At 26.9% G+C, this 22,539-nt stretch overlaps 1 protein-coding gene across 3 annotated transcripts in view; it reads left to right on the top strand.

Moving 5' to 3' along the window:
* LOC132920945 (lachesin) overlaps positions 1-22,539 on the top strand; it is a 112,199-nt gene that overhangs the window by 48,392 nt on the left and 41,268 nt on the right. For all 3 annotated transcript variants that reach the window (XM_060983696.1, XM_060983697.1, XM_060983695.1), the window contains exon 2: positions 2,745-2,851. In XM_060983696.1, coding sequence (XP_060839679.1) covers positions 2,745-2,851 — 107 coding nt within the window. The remainder of the gene's footprint in view (positions 1-2,744; positions 2,852-22,539) is intronic.

The raw sequence follows: 22,539 nt of genomic DNA, 5'->3' as shown, positions 1-22,539 counted from the left end.
ACTGCAATGGAATTTCATTTATTTATTCATTGAGTGGCGATGTCGTTTTAAACATATTTAGACCCTTCGTTTTGTTCAATTCTTGTCTTGTTTATAATTTACAATTTTGCTATAAAAGGCAGGTTACATTTGTTTTTTCAAATAATAATATTATTATATTATATAGGTATATATATATTTAACAATAAACTGTTTTATTTTTAAAATTACAATTTCAATTCGTTTTAAATATTCTATATAATATGATTATACGAGTGCAATATAGTTAGTAATTATTATATAATACTATGTTTCTAATATATGTATTTCACAATATATTATTATAAATTAAAAAGTTTTTCTCATCGTCTTTATACATTGCATTGTTTTCTTTTTGTATCAATTAATTACCTTTTGGAACATTGTTTATTACGTTAAAACAATTTAATTATTTCGTCTCAATATCCAATTATTTTGATACTTACGATTTTCTAGATGCCCCAGTTATATTATTAAATATTTTCCATTTAATAAACTAATTATCCATCAGTCGTTATACTTATAAACGATAATATTATTGAAATAGATTGATTTTTTAAAACGTGTTTGTTGTGCACGGAAAACAGTAATACGCGACCATATCTTATAATATTCAAGTTCTTCAATAATTTGCTTGTCTACAGTGAATAATCGTTTTTATACAATTCGTGATCGTATATTTTTCGTCATTTCGAACAAATCACGTTTCGACGACTCGGAGTCCGCGCCTCGATAAATTAAAATACAAATCCGTAGCCATCACCTGTGCAGCCCGGCGAGTCCGCGTATTGTTGCTTATAGCTCGAAATTAATTTCAGACTTTCTCCCGATCGGGGCCGGCTCCGGTTCAGCTCCTATAGAATATCTGCCGCGCTTAAAATCATCGAAACGACGTTAAAACGACCGCGTCCCGATGGTTCGCGCGCGGGTGAGACGAGACAAACGCGTAGTGCTGGCAATTATTATACTCGTTCGTAATAAAGCCCCGGAAATTCACTGATATATATATATATATATATATAAACGATATACTCGCGCGCGTATGATTAATGCAAGCTCAGAGTTGTCACTACAAGCTGGAACGCTCCGTGTGCGGGGGGGGGGGGGGTGATGGCGAGTCGGGTGGCGGACGACGGTGTGGACCGGCTGCTTTTGACGACGTTTCTGTGCCCCGGTGAAACCGGAGACCGGGATAAAGGTGAATTGTCCCACGTCCTTTTGTCGTCGGATGTACTCTACCGCCGCCGTCGCCGCCGCGCCACCCCACACTGCCCACCTCTTGATCTGCGCCGCCAAAAAACTCGGGGTATATCAAATTTTCGGCCACTTCACGCACGGATAATAAAAACTGGAGTAGAGATTAAATTGTTTTCAGACAACGCGCCATATACATATATATGTGTGTGTGTGTGTGTGTGTGTGTGTGTGCAGTATATATATATATATATACATTATATTATACACAAGCCCACACACACATACGAATTCGTGTATTTCGTATTAAAATGCGTGTGCGCGCGCGCGCGTGTGTAGGCGTACATGCATATAATATGCATGCAGCCACGTCTCGTTTCAAAGCGCCCGAGAGCAGGGTTTCGGCGAACGAGTTGAATATGATGAAAACCGGGAATCTTTGCATGTATAAATTGCGCCGGGCCGTTGAACGAGAGAAGAAAAGTATTTTAAATTTCAGTCGCTTTCTCGGTTTATTTTTTTGTCCGGTCGGCCAGTGTTATCGTGCGACTACTGCGAATAATGATGATATTTATAAACTACCTACTAAGAACTACGTACGTCGGTGAATTCTACAGTGATGATATTTTGAATAACATATAATATACCTACACGATTTGTGATATAATATCACCATCACTCGATCTATTAAAATAATTTTAGTAGTAGTAAAATAACATGACATAATATTATATTGTAATTTCAACTGACAACGGTGTACATTTACTTTGGATTTTTCTTTTTTTGTTTAAGTGTGTAACTAAAACATTATAAATTGTAAGACGATTATTGATACTATACATAAAATACATTTATTTTGTGTGTGTCTAGATTGTCAACGCAACGACTATAGTGTTACCAAAATATAACTCGTTTTCTATGTTTTTTGGTAAACACATATTTTTACAATAGTAAAGTTTACAATATAAAAAAAAAATCTTGCTCAATATTTAAATTAATATCTTAAAATATAATATAAAATTAATTATATTATTTCGTAATTATGTTGGCTTTTTAAGCCGTTATTGATGTTTGTGTAATTAAAGTATTATAAATCGGATGAAAAGTTATGCGTGTATAATATTATCAACAAATAAATTATGATTCACGAGTAATGACAAGTTTTGTGTGACTGCGTGACTTATCATTAGTTTGTTATGACTTATGACTCTGTTCGATTATAAATTCAACACCTGGTTTTGGGTTTAAATCTATTCTTAATTGTATACATTTGTTAAAATATTATATCGCATGAAATATATACATAATATTATACAATAACATTAAAATGCTATATTTTATTGGTCATTTTAGTTGTGATACATTTTAACATTTTTATTATTAAATAATATATTATATCCAGTATAAGGTAAATTAATTTCGAGTAATTTCATATGATGTTTATTAGTGCAGGATTCTGTAATCAGTAAAAAGTCAAAATTTTTAAATAGTTTAAATGTATAATATCTTAAACAAGTCAATTTGTTTTACAGTATTGACGGACGATCCGAATTTCGCAGAGCCTATACCAAATGTTACAGTGTCGCTGGGGAGAGACGCATCCCTTCCATGCGTAGTCAACAATCTCGGCACGTACAAGGTAAGATGCCACGTACATATTATTATTAGTAGTAGTGGTAGTAGCAGTATTATTATATAGAGAAAAGTACTTCATAAATCATTTCAGTGAAATGTATTTTCAAAAGATTTACGACCGACAATTTTGGGTTACTTACGTGTATATTATTATGTACCTCTACATTGACCAATCAAAGGTTCTAGTATATATTAAGAATATAAATGACTATTATATAATATTTTTATAAGTGGAATTGGAAACAAAACGTCTATTATTAACTTTAATGGGTTTTGTTCGTTGTAGGAAAACAAAAAAAAATATATTTAAATACAAATCGCAGTAAATCACACCGCAGTGAATATCTAATAATACACTTTTTACACACAAAATAATTTCTGTATTATCAATTATGCTAAAAATATTCAATGATAACATAATTTGATAGTAAAAATTATATAATATTTTAAGTAATTATGACTTTATTCGACGAGCTATTTGAACGAAAAAATTACTTTTATCATATTATAATTATTTTAATATTAATAAAACCCAGTATTTTTTTTTTTAGAAAATTAACACAGATCTGATGTGAATTTAAAATAGCTTTCAAATATCTACGAGGACACTATCAAAATTATAAAAAAAACTAAAATTATTCAACAATAATTTTTGATGATCTGACAATGTCACTCGTTGTCAGTTGCCTAATATAATATAATATAGTTTTACAAGCATAATTTATTGTCGTAACACGGCGTTAAATATAGGCAAAATAGGTACAGCTCAGTTAAAGGTAGTTATGCTATTATATTATTATAATATTCGAATAACATTTTTTTAACGGATAATATAAATTGATTTTATTATGAAACTAAACGGTGTTTGTAATAAATCTGTGATAAATAATCATACCAAGGACAATTATAATATCTAAAAATAAAACGAGTTTCGAATAAAATAATTATTTTAATTCAACCAAACAACTACTATACATATCTACTACCATGGAATAAGGATAATACAATTTTATTATTATCGTTACGCATGCATGTAATGTGCATCGATTTGGTACGTTATTTTCTGAGAAAACATAATATCTTTATGCTCAATAACCATTATTTGCAATGTGAACCGGATTCACAAAATAAATACACTGAATCATTCAGAACCACAGTCATTTTCATCCAGACACGTAAATCATTATATTCTTGGTATTATTTTGAGTGTCTGATTTAGTAATATACTTAACGTATATTTTAACTATAGCATACGAAATGAATTATTCTGTATAATGACGTATAACATCATTTCAAATTTGGCATCGTATTTTTATTTTTATATTTTTAGATATATTTTTTTAATACATTTATAACGATAACACTCATAATAATACAATAGAAAATTATTACCTAAGTCTTGATTTAATGTGAAACAAATTTAAAAACAATAGTAAATTAGAAATATAGTTTATTTATTGATTTAAAATAAAAAATAAAATGTTTGAAAATTTAAATGAATTGTATCTTTAAAAATATTAAATATCACAATTTTCGAGAAGTATATATTATCTATGTTTAGAAAATTGGTATAGAAAAGTTGCTATAAGTTAGGTAGATATATGTATATGTAAAATGTTTGGCTTCTTCTATTATATAAAGGCTCACTGATTGAATACGTTCATCAACACTTCCCTAATTTTACTATTTATAATTAATATATATATATATATATATATATATCATTCAAAAGGTCTAATATCTTCCTTACATATTCCTAAATAATAAAAATATTACATAACCTAAAGGTATGTTGTCTTAGGATAGGTAAATGAAAGTTAATTACATTTGTTTGTTCGAAAACAAGGGTGTAATTATTGGCTTTATTTATATTCCATTTACACTAGTTAAACTTAATTTCCATGTCCTTTACTCTTGTATCTGTAATTATTCTTTATGTTTGAGTATACTCAACATGATACGATAGATTCAACTTTTAGTTCCGGCTGAATCATTTAAAAATAGTTTGTACTCATCCTTTTCATATTTTTCTTTTACAGTTAATAATTCTCACAATTCTCACGTGGTCATACCCACGACTTTTGCTTTTATTTTTTTATTATTTATCATTTATGAATGTTGTAAAGTTCCAGTTCTGGGAGTTCAGCATTAAATCGTGACAAATTAAAACGTATTTTATATAATACATTCCTAAGTAATATGCAGCTAAGACAAATTTATTTAGCAGCAAACATAAACAGCAAATACCAACATACCTTTTAACCCGATTAATAATATTATTAGTTATGTAATAATTATATTCCGCAGTTCAATATAATTCTTTGAATACATGTTTTTTTTTTTTATTTTTTTTTTAAAAGACTCAAAACGTAAAATTTCCAATTCAAAACTAAATGTATTATTGGGATGGCACGTATCATGTTTATATTTACCATGTATATGATCTGTATTGAGATCATGTACAGGCATATAGAGTTTCCGGATGTGTTCTTACAACAGAGTTCGACATTACCCCATATCAACCTCACTTGTGTGGTCACGTACCGGACTTGGGCTTGAATACATATGTTTTCGTTAGCTGGACAAATTGAACCGTCTTCCAGGGAAGACCGCGTATAGATTTAAAAATCTTATTTTTATTTTTTTTTATTCGCGAGGATTTTTAGACTTTACACATACGTGATAGCTGTAGTCTGAAAATCTATAGTACATACATTATTATAAGATAACTTTAAATTTTTAATTTGATCAAATTAATATTAATATTAAATATCATACATTAAAAATTAGTATTTTATACGAATAATTTATTACCTTAAGGCGTCGGATCATACTTCTAAAGTATATTATGAACTATTTCTGTAGAGGCTTGTATTAAATATAGACATATTTTAACTTATTTTACGAATACAAGAACAAGTTAGAAATCAATAGAACGCCAAAATTATTGTACGATTAATCGTTTTAAAAATGTATTTATTTTTATATATTAATTTTAATTCTTTTATTCAAAATTAAAGTAAATAGTAAAATTTATTTTTGGAAAACTCATATATTATGTAGAGACGGGCAGTTACTATAAATTATATTAAACAAGTAATGAGACAACATTTTTTTTGGAAGTAAAACTAAAATACATAATGAAAGATTTATTTGATATTTAAATAGTTTTATTTGGTGTGTAACAGTTCATTTAAATTAAGTCAATACGAATTTAAATAGTTTAATTAAAGTGATACCAAAAATATCATTAACAGTTTAATTAATTAAAAAAAAAAAATACAGATAGGAATCGAAAAAAAAAATCAATATTATGCTTTTTTACAGTAAAATTTGTTAGTATTATTATGCTATACTTTTTAACTATTTATTAATATAATTTACGTGCTTGTTATTGCTATTTTTTTTTCGCTTATTTTTATGTTTAACTACAATCGCATACTTCGTGAACGCGGGGTCACGGGTTCGGCAAATATACATGTTTTAACCAATTACCCAAAGCTTAACCACCGGTGCTTTAAAATTGTGCTTCTAAGTGAAGGTAAATGGCCAAGGATTATCTTTTCACATAAATCTTTCGTTACAGTTGTAATCCAAAAAAAAAAAAATTAAAATCCTCAAAGCAAATAATCCGACATGAAATTAAGTTTTTGGACATTTGCATCAAAACGTCAAACGAATGTTTTAATTGCATCACATATAATGGTAGGACTTTAAATAAATAATTAGTATACTATATACCTATACTTACGCTTATTACCATTTAAATATGCATATGAGTATAATATTAGTTTTGAGAATTCTCGTGGATTAAAATCTAAAAGATAATGAAATACACGCTTTCACAAGTATTTAATGGGAAAATATTTCTAAATGTTAAATAAATAAACAATATGATTTTTAGTCGACGATTGATTGACGTATTTCAAATCAAACGTACTACATTTTTTTGCGTTGTTTATTTTTTTTAATATCATATTATGAACAACACTTTTTTTCTTTTAATTCGAACATTAACAAATGTATTATTCTTATTTAACACGACTTGTTATTAAAAACTTGAAATATACGTATTTCGATAATTTTTCCGTTAATTTACTCCATTACCAAAAGGCCGGACGAGTTACACATAGCCACATAGGTACTGAATAAACTAGCATTGATTTACCTTGGTACAATGTACAATGGTACTGGATACTTTGGCACGCTCTGACATTACAATTTTTTTTCTTTCTATTTTACATAATGTAGTTTTAACAAGTTCGTATTCATTGTGCTCAACAATTATTATCGACCCGTTGGCTATATATAATATTATATTTCTTCAACAAACTTATGTTTATATATTTATATTTTTTTTTTTTTTTTGAGTTGACTACAAAAAAACTATGTTCACTATTATAATATTTTTTACCTCCATTTCGTCTTAAGTACTGCATCAAAATATTCATTTATGTAAATTACTTGTATGTTAGGAGTATAGGTCAGTATGTCTGGTACAAACTAAAATATATAAATATATATATATATATATATAAATATTATAGTAATATATAAACAATATTCTATATTTATATATTATATTTTAATATCATAAAATCACTCATATTTTATTCAACGTGGACATAAAACGAATTAGGATCACTGTGAAATGTAAATGTTTATATTTACTAAGATTTCAACATAATTTTGTTGTGGTATAACAAAATTGTGTTCGCAAAATAAAATGAAAATTCGTATCTTCACATGACTTTTGAAAGTATAATATTATTAATTATAAAATATACAATTATGTAGTATTGCTTTTTATAAACCCACAAACGTGCTTACATAGTTTTTTAGCATTAGGTATAATATGCCACATTAATGTTTAACGTGGTTCATAAAATATCTTATACGCAGTGTAATACTATCTGGCGTTTATAAAATACTCTAATAGTTGCAGTACCAAGTTAAAAGAATTTATAATTTATCTTCTGAATTTCTATATGTGTTTATTTATTAAAGAAATAAAGTACAACATATTATTATTTAATTTAATTATGTAATATAGCGATATTTTGTATGATGACTTAGTTTATTTTTTCAATGTAAACATGTCTACATTAGTAGATACATTTTCTGTGTCAATTTTTACTGAAATAAATCGAATAAAAAATAACTACTTATTTTTCTGATAAATATACGTATAGTTGTATTTAATTTAATTTTATCAGTATTCCATAAAAGTCAATATTTTCTAAATTAAAAAAAAAATCTTTTAAATTCAGTTTTTTTTCTATAAAATGTCATTATCATCGCAAGTCAATAGTGTTCAGAATTAAAAGACAATTTAAAAAAAATTCTAAATCTCAATAGTGTAATAGTTTTAGAATACCATAAAAAGATGATTTGTCATAATCTAATTTACATAGAATGGATCAAAAATATTCTTGAATCTTATTTGTTTACAAAATAATTAAGAAAAAACACCGAAGTGATTGTTTATTTTTTTATTATTATACTGCTGTGATTTTTTGTCATACTAAGTGGTGTTGTCAACGTCAATTCAAAATAGTACTTATATAAATACTAATAGTTATTCCTAAACTTTTACCAAACAAAGTGAATTGGTTTTAGTTTTCGCTCTCCATCGTGTAATGGAAGATGTGCGCTGCGCGCAATAATTATTCGTCAAGGAAATTTATAAATATTTTATCGGTGCTAAAAGGCTCTACCATCTTCACCTACAACACCGCGCTTTCTGCTGTTGCTAACCTCTATCGTCCTGTCTTATTATGTGTCCCTTGCATTCACACTTTCTTTGTCTTACTCCCGTGCACATATATGCACCGTGTCTAAAGTTTACAAGTCCAGACCCCGAGAGGCGTTAGTTTAATTAAATATAGTCAGGCCAACAAGCTAGTCAGGATGCGAAGCCACTGAATAAATAAACAAGCAATTTCGGGGCGAATAGTACTCTCTTTCCTTCTCTCACTCTTGGCCCGACGTCGGTTTAGTGCCCCCGCGGGAATCGCACCACTGCACACCTCTGCGTAGCCGCCACCGGTATAGTTGCCCACCAAAAATACAACCGACATAAACAAGTATGAAAAATGTATCAGTAACCTACGTATACTGCCGTACGCCATCCTGACAGATAAATGCTATAGGGTCGACCACCGTCAATATAAAACCCTCGACAAACATTTCTTATCTACTATATACTATTGTCTAATAATGTTTCTTCCCGGCTTATTTATATTTAATTATACACCTTATATAAAGCAATACGAGTTGTAACATATACCATTTCATTTAAAGAGTTATCACCGCCTGTCAATATTAGAAAAAAATAAACTTCTTGAAACTTAAAAGTACTGCAAGATAAAAATCACTTATTTTTTATTCATTTATAAGATTTAGTCGGGGAAAAAAGTTTACTATAATAATATATCTGATGTATATTTAAAAAATAAACCCATTTATAATAATCGTAAAAAACCATAACGATAAAAATCGATCACATAAGATAAATTACAATGATAAATTATACACACACTGCATAAATGTACATATTATATATTAATTTTGTTGAAATATAGCGTTATAAATTATATTAATATAGGAATAAAAACATTATTACAACCTAATAACCATTTATTTGTTACCGGGTTATATGTTTACTAGTATCAAATGTGGACTTTTTTTAATAAGAAATACAACTTTTTTTAGTAAACAGTAGCTGGAAAATCTCGATTAAAACTTTTGGTTCGAATTCTGTAATAATACATTTAACACAACTTGTATTAGTTTTCATAAATTTTAACTTTATAAAAATACATTTAATCAACTTCTCTATGTTTATGTTTATTGTATACAATATTATTATTTATATTTTTACAGATTTTTATAAAATTGTATATGTTTAAAAATACAATTGTTATTTAGTATATATATGAGTAATACACCAAGTACGATCACCACCTTTATTGAAATTTTGATTTTGTATTTATAATAATCTGTCAACATTTATAATTTTTAAAAATGGTCCTATAGTAATAGTAAAATAGTGTAAATTAATATAGTAAACATACTTGATTTGATATTACATTTATTTTATATTTTTATGAAACTTATTTTTTAGTATACACGTTTTGATTAACTACTAGTTCGAGTGTTGCATAAGGTTTTAAAAAGAATAAAATAAAATATCAACTAAACAATTCCCAGTAAAAAAGAAGAGGTTATAATTTGAAAAAAAAAGTTTATATCATAACAGAACAATCCTTAAGTTAGTTGTACGAAATATCTCAACAATTTCTAAATATGGTCTTCGAGTATATTTAAAAATTTCAAAAATCAGAATTTGTCTAAATGTATTATGTAACGAAAAATAGGGAAGAGTATACTTGGTAAATTACATATTGTATTAGGTTTAATGTATTAGGTTTTGATTCTCCTGATTAATGTAAAATAATAAATTGGTATGAACATTTAAGTAAATATTTACATATTATGCCATGCATGTTATATTGATTTTAAATGAAAACTAATTAAATGTTATCTACGATTTCCAAAAAGTAATTTAACAAAAATTCTGAGTATTTGTACAGTCCTCGTGAATCACAATTTTCAAGTATAATTTTTCTGAAAAAAAAATATTTATATTTGTCAAGTCAAAATACTGTATTATTTATAGATAGATCGAAGAAATAATCTTGTGCAAATCACATTTCATATTATAGATCAGTATCGTCTTAAAACAATGTGCTGAAGCTCAGGGTCCAATATTATAAGGTTTAATACTTTGGCATTTAATAACTAGTACCTACGTTTATATAAATATATGTATATAATAATATATTCATTGAAAAATTAGACTAAACTTAGAAAACAATTTAAAATATTATAGCTAAAAATATTTAATTCTTATAAACAATATAATATTAACTTATGTAACTTTGTATTATGCCTATTATGGTTTCCTTTTTAAAGCTAATTATTTCTGATTGACTTGTATTTTGATTTGATTTAATTACGAATTCCATACCGTTTCCTGGCCGTTTCTTGTATTCCCAACAAACATGTTATTGCGTTCCTAGATTGCGAATTACCACTAAAGAAACCATATCAAAAGCTATTAGTTATAATGAAAATAAATTTTCCTTATTACATATTTTATATAACACTTGTATCGTTTGTATAGATTTATCTCATATTTATTATGTACCTATAATATACAAAAACACTTAATTATTATTTAGGTAGAATCAAGAACTAAAATTCTAAATTTTTACATACATAAATAAAACTTTTTCGTTTGACAGGTATCCATTATCTATTAAATAAGGTCAATTTGAAAGATTGTAAAAATAGCTTAACTAAAATTAAACAATTTTAAATAACGATTATAAATATACTATTTATATTCATAAGAATTTTTTTTAGTTTAATACAACAATATCGTTTAAATTAAATAAACATTATATTGTTTAATCGTTAATTCTTTTTTTAGCAATGTCAATATTAAATTATCATTTTATTTTATCAACCAATTTTTATTTTGAATAAATACCGCAAAAAAAAAAAAAAACATGTTTTATATCGTATATTTATAGCGATGAATAAAATTAATACAATTTAGATTTTAATTAAACATCTATTTTTTTTCCACTCGACATCCTTGTTTTATAAATAATATAATATTAGTATGCTTTAGGAGACGACCATAATTGTTCAAATAAGACCCTGATTAAAAACGCACGACAATATATGGCAATCCATTGCACAAAGAACAACTCTAAATTGGACCATCGGGACCAGCGCTGGTTAAATACGTAAAATAGATGGTGTGCACGGAGATTTAATAGAAATATTATAATATAATATGTATTCATCTTAACACAATTCACAAAAGCAAGTTAAAAACGTAAATAAAATGTTAATACTATTTTGTGGTTGTTATCGTAATGTGTACGTATGAGGTATTGCTTTAGTTACTGTTCAAAGTCATTCATTATGACGTGCATTGTTCATATAAATGTATATAATTATTATAAATAATAATAATCAAAGAATTATAAGCAACTAAATAACTTGATTTTAAATGATGTGAATATTTTTGTGGATGTGTATTCATATTTTGTATTGCAAACATTACAAAAAAAGTCGTGATACTATTAAATGTACCTAATTAATTAGGATATTATAATATGTAAGACTCGATTATAAATCATACATTTTACAAGATAAAGATCATTAACTTTTGTGAACCTACAATGTACAATGTGCTTGAAAATGTAATTACAAATTTATAACCTCCTCATGTGACCTAATTATCTTATCCATATTAGCTTTTAAGTATAAGGTATATCATTAAATATCAATTTGATTGTAAACTATTCATATTTGAATTATGTGTTTTAGGGTAAATTATTTTTTTATAATAATGAGTGTATTACAATAATAGGAAAAAACTAAATTTTTTTAGTTTTTAAGTCTTTTTTTATTTTATTTTTTTTATAATGAATTATATTTTAGATTAAGATTATCAAAATTACTCATTATTCTTTGAAAATAAAAACACTTTGCAATAAAAACAAAAACAGATCGGTATAAGTAATTTAACAAGGACTTTGTTTTTGCTTGATTGATTAATTAATTTATTGATTAAAACTTTTAACTATTATTTTGATGATAAATAAACATAATCATTTGATTTAGACAAATTTAATTTGTTTTTTTTTCTAATTTATTTTAAAATATTTTTAAAAGCTTAAAAATATTTGTTTGGTGCAAGTACTTGTATTTCATATACGATTGCTTGAATGTATAGATATAAAAAGTATACATTTCTGTAAAATGTTATACAATATAAAGTATGTAAGAGACTAATTTTTGAAAATAAAACTATTTTTTGTAGCTACAAGTGTTATACGACACTTGTACATATAAAAATTATTCATGTATAATTATGATTTTTCTAATTTCCATGACCACTTATCAGTTATTACGATAATTACATGACTCACACAATTTAGTTACATACACAATATGTACAAAAGTATTATACATCCTTTGTACATATCCATTATTATTATAATTATAACATTCTTATGTTTTAGAATAAAAGAGATTCAACACAAATTCAACTTTTTTGATACTAATAATAGATTATATAATTAGAGGGAAAATATACTTTACAATAGAAGTAACAATTGAATATATAATTTATATTTGTATAATTCATTTTTTTTTATAAAATAACATATCTTCTTGGTGAAAAATAAACTCATCAATATTTATCTAGGGAGGGCACCTTTTTTTTTTTTAGTCTCTGATGCTGAGTGAGATTAACAATTTTTATTCATAATGTGATGTCTGGGAACATGGTTCCCAGAGGTTATTTTCCTGAAATTCAGCGGTTAATATTTCAAAGTGCGGTGGTTTGAACGCTATAATTTGTGCTTAACCTAATGTTGCTATTGTGACAACCACAGAAAATACCACAAGAAATTAAAATATATTTTTGTTATACTATTGACCACGTTTATACAATATGATGATACAATTTTATACTTTATAATAGAATAACCTTTAAATTACAATTTCTTTTTTTATAAACAACTAAATGAAGAATACAGTAAAAAAAACTACATGTCTTAAAAAGCCACAAAAAAAATCTAAAGTAAAATAAACGTCGTAAAGCATACAACCACAGCTTTTATATCTTTAATATTTTGATATTTTTAAAAGTCCACTTTTAATTGAGATAAATCTCGGTTACCTATATTATAGATAATAATGTAGGTTAACTATTTGCATATTCGAATTGTACAATGTTGTCGGTATACGTACATAATACAGAACAGTTCTATAAAAAGAGTACGCGCAATTTAATTTATTAAATATTTATTTTTTCGCATATTTACGAATGATTGAACGTTATGCATTTTTTAGTTTTAATATTTTTTCATCAAATTAATAATAAATGTAAAAATTGGCACAGCACAGTGAAAAAAAAAAACATTAGTGTTTTTAATATTTATTGACTCTATAACACAATTCACAAATAAATTGTTATGCACAAGATATTATCTTGTATAAATTAGTTTTTAAAATATTAATACAATTCTATCTGAAGCCCGAATAATAATTATTGATCATATACAATTTATAACTCTACAATTTTATACAGGTATAGTAATGGTTTGATGATCACAAATACCAGTCAATATATTATTATATTAGAAGTATCTTTAACGGTGATTCAATTTTAATAATCATAGAAATCTTTACAAAAGTATATATTGGTAAAATAAAATAATAATAATAATGTTTCTTATAGTTTAGGTAACATATTATTCTTGTTATCGTGCAAAAAAAAAAAATCACCTCATATAATTGTTAGTGATTAGATATTTAAAAAATAAATAGTAAATAATGATACTATAGTATAAAAATGGTAAGTCTAGCAAGTTGTATAACCTACTTAATTTGTAGCGGAATCACAAATCACACACAATAACAAATAACGATTATTCAACAATAAGTTTCAAGGTTTTTTTTTTCTATTCATTATGTTTATTTTGATATACGGTGTACACTTGATAAAACGGCAGTAGACAAACAACTAACTCAATAATGAAGAAATTACGAATCGTTTATCAACAAATATTTAGTACTTATCTTATTTATTTTGATGGATTTTTCGTCAGACGCAATTTACAAACAAACGAAAAAGAACACGGACCGCATCTAACACCAAAATATTGTGCGATTGCGTTTGATCGGGACACAACATATCTACCATATATATTTAGTGGTTAAATAATTTTGGAGATGTATTAATAATAATAAAAACTATAATAAATACAATATAATGTTAATCGATTTAATAAAAAAAATACCTTCAGCCGAGGATCGAACTACAAACATTTTTTTAATATCTATTGCTTAAGACTAATACAAATATTTTAATAACCATTAAACTTTTTCTATAATATTATACTGATGAAAAATTAATACGAAATGAGATGTGCTTCTAATCCAACTAGATCACGTCAGACGTATAAGTGGTTGAACTATTTTTATGATTATATTTTAAATACCATTAAAGGAGATTCGTTCTCGTGGTTACGAATCAAATAAACGAATTATGTATATCAATATATCAATAATACGCTGAAGAAAACCACGGGTTTAATAGGTATATACAATAATAAACAATGTGTATAATAAGTTTTTTTCTCTTCGAGAGTATGTTTTACTCGAGGGTTCGAAATTAACGTTTCCTCTTTCTTCCTGCTCCCTTGTAGTGTGCCTGTGGTCGATCAATTACGCCAAAATTTCCACAGCATCTATTCCTTTGCATCAAACGGATAACAGTTGTAGTCCTTAATACGAATTCAAAATAATAGTTTAAAAAAATATGATAGGGTTGAGGTTTAACGTCTCCAGAACTATATAGATGTGATTGCAGGTACACTTATTTTTTTCTATTTAAATACTTGCATTTAATGCTTATAAGAGAAGTTAAGTAAAGTTTTGATATTAGGTGAAACATAATAATAACCGTCGATAATTATAAGGTACCTATTGAATAGTTAAAGAGTGATAATTAAGTACTTATAAATGTACTTACTTAAAGTGTATTTAAAGTTTATGTTAGGGGAGTCGAGTGGTACTGGGATACACCGCAAAATGTTTGTCCACTACTCCACTCATCCAAACATTAAACTAACATAAATAACTAATAACTAAGTAAGTAACTTGTTGTTAAAAATTTGATTTAACGTATTTAAATTATAAAAATATTCTGGTTCAGAATATATAATTAAAATAGTAGGTATGCCGTCATTAAATGAAATTAAAAATTAAAAAATTTATACAATAACGATAGTAAAAACATTTTATATTTTTTCTAAAAAACGTTGTTTTGTTTTTACTTTAAATAATTTAATAAAATATTTTCTAAAGCCTTTCTAGAAAATTACCGATTACATAATCACCTTTTTTATATATACGTAGTTGTATTCTATAAACTGAGTAAATATTTAATATTGTAATTTCTGGGTACTTAGGTATCTAGCTAGTAGTCTCGTTGTAATATTTAAGTATTTAACCCTGTGTCATATGAATAAGGTAAATATTATAGTAAAAATATTTATTTAATTATCTACAATATGATTTAATTAATTTATGTTTAAAAAAACCAACCTACAATATACATTTTTAGTGTGCATGTTATGTATATAAACACTTTTATTACATTTTATTTTATATCTACTTCTATTTGTATAGAATTGTAGAACAAGTAGATGCATATAATATATTATACGAAATAATTTTATTGTTACTATCATTACGATTTTACGATTTATCCTACTCACTATACAAATCAGACGATCGATTTTTTCCTAATAATAATATAATGTGAATTATTATTTTTTACTCTGTTATTATTTATTTTATTTTTTTATTAATAAATCATACGAATTATGTTCATATATTTACGATTTTAAAAACTTTGTTATTATTATTATTAGGTACTATACTATTATGAAAAAAAACTTTTTTATTTTAAAATTTCCCATTTTGTTCATTCTAAAACATTGAACATAACAACAAAAATAAAACAACACATTTATTATAGTATGACAGATGTTGGTCGAATTGAATTAGATCATATCATTATTATTTTGAACTCTGTTGACAATCACGTCAAGGGACGTTGATATAATATTTTGTTTCAGCATTTATTTCCCAAATCCAAATAATTTTTAATGCCCATTATTTATACTCGAATCAAGATCAGGATCTTATTAGGCCCGTTAAGTATGAAGCATTAACGTCATAGACGATTTCATGCACGTAATACTACATCGTGACACCCTTTAGATTAATGTTACAACTTTGTCAAGGACTTACTATATATAGTTTAAATAGATTTTAATAATGGCGATACGACGAGGAGCTAAGACGGAGTTGACAGATTCCTTTCGAGCGATAGATTCTAGAAACATCAATAATCGAGTGTCACGCGCGTATTTAATTCTCTCCTGTCCGCGACAAAAACGAAATTATATCGACTACACAATATTGTATAAATCCGCTTGCCCCGCGTCAGACTCGTCGGATCGATTAGCTGCGGGTCAATGTTACTCTCGACACCACAACAGGTGTCCGAGCTTAAAGCCGCTGATAATGTGATATCGTTATGCGGCGAGCTGCTCGAGTGGACACGTGCCGTGGAGTGTGGGGGGGGGTGGGCGGAGAGGGTTATTATACCGTTTTGGAAACGGCGCACGCCACGAACGGTCGTGTATAGCCGATGGCCGCGGCGGCGAATCGCGAAACGTTTCGGAAGCGCGACGGTAATGACCGGAAATATTCCCCGTGAAACTCGTCCGCGAGTGCGGCGCCTCCGCTTTTCGCCCGTCCCCGTTATTATCCGGTCCGGATAAGTTAAGTGGGATCTATCTCGGCACAGCCTTCCAGCGAGCTTCCGCCCTCTCTCGCGCGCCCGGTCGTTATACGAACTTAAGCAAGATAAAACACATCTTAGCGGGCGGCGGTTTAGCCTATATTATTATTGTACTAACCGTTGTTATAGTAGTATTAACTAGTATTAGTAGTAGTAGTAGACAGTAGTAGTAGTAGTAGTAGTATTCGTTCGTTCGTTCGTTGGTTCGTTGTTGTTGACGGTAGTTGTAATTACGACGTGCTTTCCACCACTCCTGACATCCTTCTCCAGCCGTCGGCACCCTTGGTTTCCGTCCTCTCCCGCGCGTAGCGTAAACAAACGGCAGGGGGAAGGGGTGAAAAGCGCGTTCTGCGTTTCCGGTAACAACGTTTTCGTTTTCGTACCCGCCGCCGCTCTAAACACGTCGTATTATTATTTATTTATTACTCTGACGCCGTCGGCTCGTTAATATTAATTAACGACCGCGTCTCGTTCATTAGCCTGCAACGGTTATTGCAATCTGCACCGGTGGTGGCCGAAGAGCTTCCGAAATATTTCCGAGAGTGCAGTTTTCGTTCGATGGTCCCCTCCGGCCTTACCGCGATTATGATTATCTTATGGTTTCATTGCCAGGCATTTAAACCGCCGCGCGCCGCGGGTCGGGTGTAACAGGACGTTTTCAGTCATAACGACAAAAAGAAAAAAAATCTTCGATTACGGTAATATTCTACCACGGCCGCGGTCGTAATAATAACGATACATTTTTTACTGTTGTATAGCTGACGATATATACATAGGTTTTAGAATACTCACAAACACTGTAAGTAAAGGTGTTTGCCTTTGCACACCATCTCACTCGTCGACTATATTATGACAATATTAATTATTACGATAGCCGATAGATTACCAAATACCAAACCACACACCGTTACGTTAAAACTGGTTGCCCTTTTTTTTTTCAGACTATGGCATATTACGAATCTAAATGTCATATATGAATTAATGTACATTTATATGAGAGTTTATATTATATAAGTGGAAACTACTGAACTGATTAGCATCAGATTTTGTTTCAGATAGTTTTGAAACGCGGGGAGTATGCATAGCTCCGTTTTTTTAACCCTAATGGTTGTCATAGCTATAGAGTGGATCACAGATTGATTTCACTAAGGCTTATGTAAAATTGAATATTATTTTTTTTAATTTATAGCATTGTATTGACATATTGGTTACAGAAATAATAACAATTTTTACATAATTTATATTTTATATAATATATATTATATTATATATACGAATGCATGATTGTGTGGCTCATATTATACTGAACCACTATTCGATCAATTTTGACGAAAATTTCAAATTGTTCTTAGAGATATAAGGAAAGTTCAGAAAGTAGTTAGAACCACGTTCGAAAATATACCAAGTATTATATCCGATCCACTGCAGGTGAATTGCCTATTTCGGTCGAATTAGTTCACAAAGCAAAGTACACAGACTCCGATTTGGCCCGTCGCTCATGAACTGAAGTACACTAAAACCGAGATACACTCTACAGTATATGCCTATATTATACTTCGCTGTTTATAATATGTATATTATATATTATTATATTATATTAATATACGTAATAAAATGATAAAATTGTCTTTTAATAGTCAATTGAATACATTTTAAATCTATATTGTATAAATCAATCAGTTGATATTAAATCTACCGTGAGAAACATTAATTTGGTTCCATAATTCACTTTTTAATAACTTATAGATTTAGATTTTGAGTAGAGCAAAAAAACAAAGTAACATTATTTATATATATTTTTAATTTTGCATTTTATTTTAGTAAATAAATGCTTCAATCTTTAACTGTTTTTTTTTTATGTTAGTGAATTGGATCTATTTAGTACATTAAGAAAACAAAAGTAAAAATAACCAATACTTAAAAAAAAATACAAAATAACGTGATTTTTATTTTTTAATTAAAACAAGTTTCTGTGGTTTTCAATGTAAGAAATCAAAAATCACTTTTATTAGTATTTTCAAGATATTACATAAGTACTTAACTCTTGTAGTGCTAATTATAGATATTTTGAATACTCTGCAATTTTTTTTCGATTAATGTATAGTAATGTCAATTATTATTATATTTAAATAGAGTATTTTCTAATAAAATTTGAAAAAGGGTATTTCATAAGTTATTTTTACAGCATTTACAACATATTGAAAATTAATGAGTTATTTTTATAAATGTTTAAAGTTAAAAATCATGTAAATTTAATTTTTAATTTTTAATTAAAATGTATATATTTTTAATTTTAATAATAAATTAAAATCAAATAAAAGATTCCTCATAAGTTTATTTAATTTAAATTTAACATAATAATAAAGGTATGAACATTTTTTTTTTTAGCGATGATTTAAATTATAACAAATTCACATTTGCATATAAATTTTAGTTATTTATTTTTAATTCAAAAAATATTTTAAATATTCTGCTTAGGGAATCGCAATTTTTCGACACTGTGTATAATTCTATTCTTTATAAGTACTTAATAAAATTTTCGAAATATTTGAATGTTTTTATTTAAAGTTTTCTATGCCACAAACTTACTCATAATTATATTTCCATGGTACATTTATATTGATATTTATATTTATAAAAGTCAATAATATTAATTTTTATATTACAACAATTATTTAAATTTCCATGTATTTTAGGGGATTTGTAGTAGTTAAAAATTAATTCAGTCTATCTAATTACTGACAGTAACATAAATGTGCATAAGGAAATGTCATTAATTAATATAGAAATATAGTATGATTGATTACTCCAAAAAAAAACTTTTTTCATAATTTACATATATTTACTATTTAATTCAAATTTAACACGTCCTGTACAGTAACTTACTAAATAACAAGGTACATTCAATATATTCAATATTCCAAAGCTAATTTCCCAGTTTTTTTTTATGTATATACATTTATATAATTTAATTTAATATTCTTCTTACAACTCACGATTAAAATTTAATTTTTAACATTTAAGAAATGTATTGACAAAGATTAAAATTACTGTTAAATTAATCTATTACATTTATATAAATATATAATGAAAGTTTAAACCTAAAGTCTTAAATAATTAAGTTATTCAAATACTTCATAAATATGTTTTATACTCTGTTTTAAACATATTTGATGTATTTTAATAATAATAAAAAAAAATCGTTATAGTAAACTGAATTCAAAATATAATTATTGCTAATAACAGATTTAATTTATTTTAAAAATTTTTCGATTTTTCAACAAATAGAATTCATAGGTATACTATATTTTTTTTTTTTATACATTTTGGGGCACCAGTCATATAGCTAAGTATGTAGATTTTATGCTCTTAGTTTTAATTTTTAGTTCATTTTACGATGTTATTTAACCAAATGCACAACACAAATAAACTAACATTGCGTACATTTTACGTCCGTTTAATTAAAAATTAAAATATAGTGACATACAACAATTTATTATATTTTAATAACATTTCTAAGTCTAATTTCAACTAATTCAAAAATAATCAAAATTTGAAACATTTCTGTAACTTGAATAATAATACACCATCCGATTCAAGGTTGTCTACGTTGTGATACATTACGATTTTTATATTTTTTTTCTAAAACGTTTAAAGTAAAAATTATTATTCCTACTTGATTTTAAATATAGTAATAACAAGTGCGAGGTATAAAAATAAAAAATACAATATTGTAAATGATGAACAGTAGTTACAATTAATATAATATTATTATTATTATTTTTTGTTTTGTATTTATATTAACACTATTATAATATGTGATTTATTGTACTTCATAATATATATGTATGCGTTTAATACAAACTCGTTCAAGTTATAAATGAGTCTTAATTTTAAACTGTTCAAAACATCGTAAAAAAAAGTGTGAATATTGTTTTGAAAAATATAGTATAACTGCGATTGAAAAAAATTATCGATCATATTTGTAAGTGGGTATACCTATAAGTGTATAATCAAAGCACATTTTTGAACATTTTTCACAAACTGTAATTAAATTTAAACGTAGAGTCATAACAATACGCGTAACAGTTAACTATATCTCCCCCCTCGTCCACGTCTACCGGCGGATACAATTATTTTTAATTGTGGTTGCTTAACAAAAATAATTTGTTTAAATACTCCCATTGCATTGCAGGTATGATATCATTCATTAATGAAACTAATCTTCATTAATCTTTATTAACTTAAAGTATCAGTTTATTAGTGCAAACTAAAAACTATAAAATATATTAAATAGTATTAACGATTAAAATTCGTACTGAATATTTTATTAAGCAAACTTACTGACTTCGACCACGATATTGTTTTAAATGAACTTTTAACACATCCATCGATAACTTAAGTCTAAATAATAATTCGATTCACAGATAAATAATCACCGAGAAAAACAAGCTTCGATCTAAATAATATAATTGTAATAAATTATTTTTGTTTTATTGGAAACGTTATAATACGGGTGACAATACGCATTTAGCTCGTCCCACTCCTCGCACCGTTTACAACAGTATATTGAGCTGCAATCGCAATTTACTTTTAAAGGGTGTAATCGTCGAGCTGAATCCAAACTATACATTTACAGTGGGGATATACAATATATAATATATATATATAACCTATTAGTCTAGTCTGAAAATTTTAAGCACTCATAGACAATTTGCTGTTTATTTCGTATAATACACTATAAAGGTATAACAGTGTGATTTACACGATAACAGTTGAGTTCTGTGTGTATATACCTATCGACGAATTAATACGATTAAAATAGTTACATTTACATTAACGGAACGGACAAAGTTATTCTAAGTGGATTTCTCAGTTTGTGGTTGTACTCGCGAAAATCGTAGACACAGTTCAATCGATTTAGTGGGTTACTGATGTGTTATATTATTCAATTTATACGGTTGATTTTATTGAAAATATAAACGTAATTACCTTAAAAATAATTAAATCAAAAAATGTTGTTACTTTTTTATGCTAGTTCATATCCGGTAACTATTGTAAAATGACTACTATTGACTACACTTTAAAAATATATTTTTTAATGCTATTTTTAACATATTATTAATTCATTTTAATGAAGCATTATTTAATTTAGTGACCATTTACTAAAATTCCTGTTATAAATTATTATTTTATTCATAAAAAAAATTCGATAATACCTAATA

Source organism: Rhopalosiphum padi, chromosome 2 (genome assembly GCF_020882245.1).
Source record: "Rhopalosiphum padi isolate XX-2018 chromosome 2, ASM2088224v1, whole genome shotgun sequence".
NCBI lineage: Eukaryota > Metazoa > Arthropoda > Insecta > Hemiptera > Aphididae > Rhopalosiphum > Rhopalosiphum padi.
This window is presented reverse-complemented; position numbering and strand designations above follow the sequence as displayed.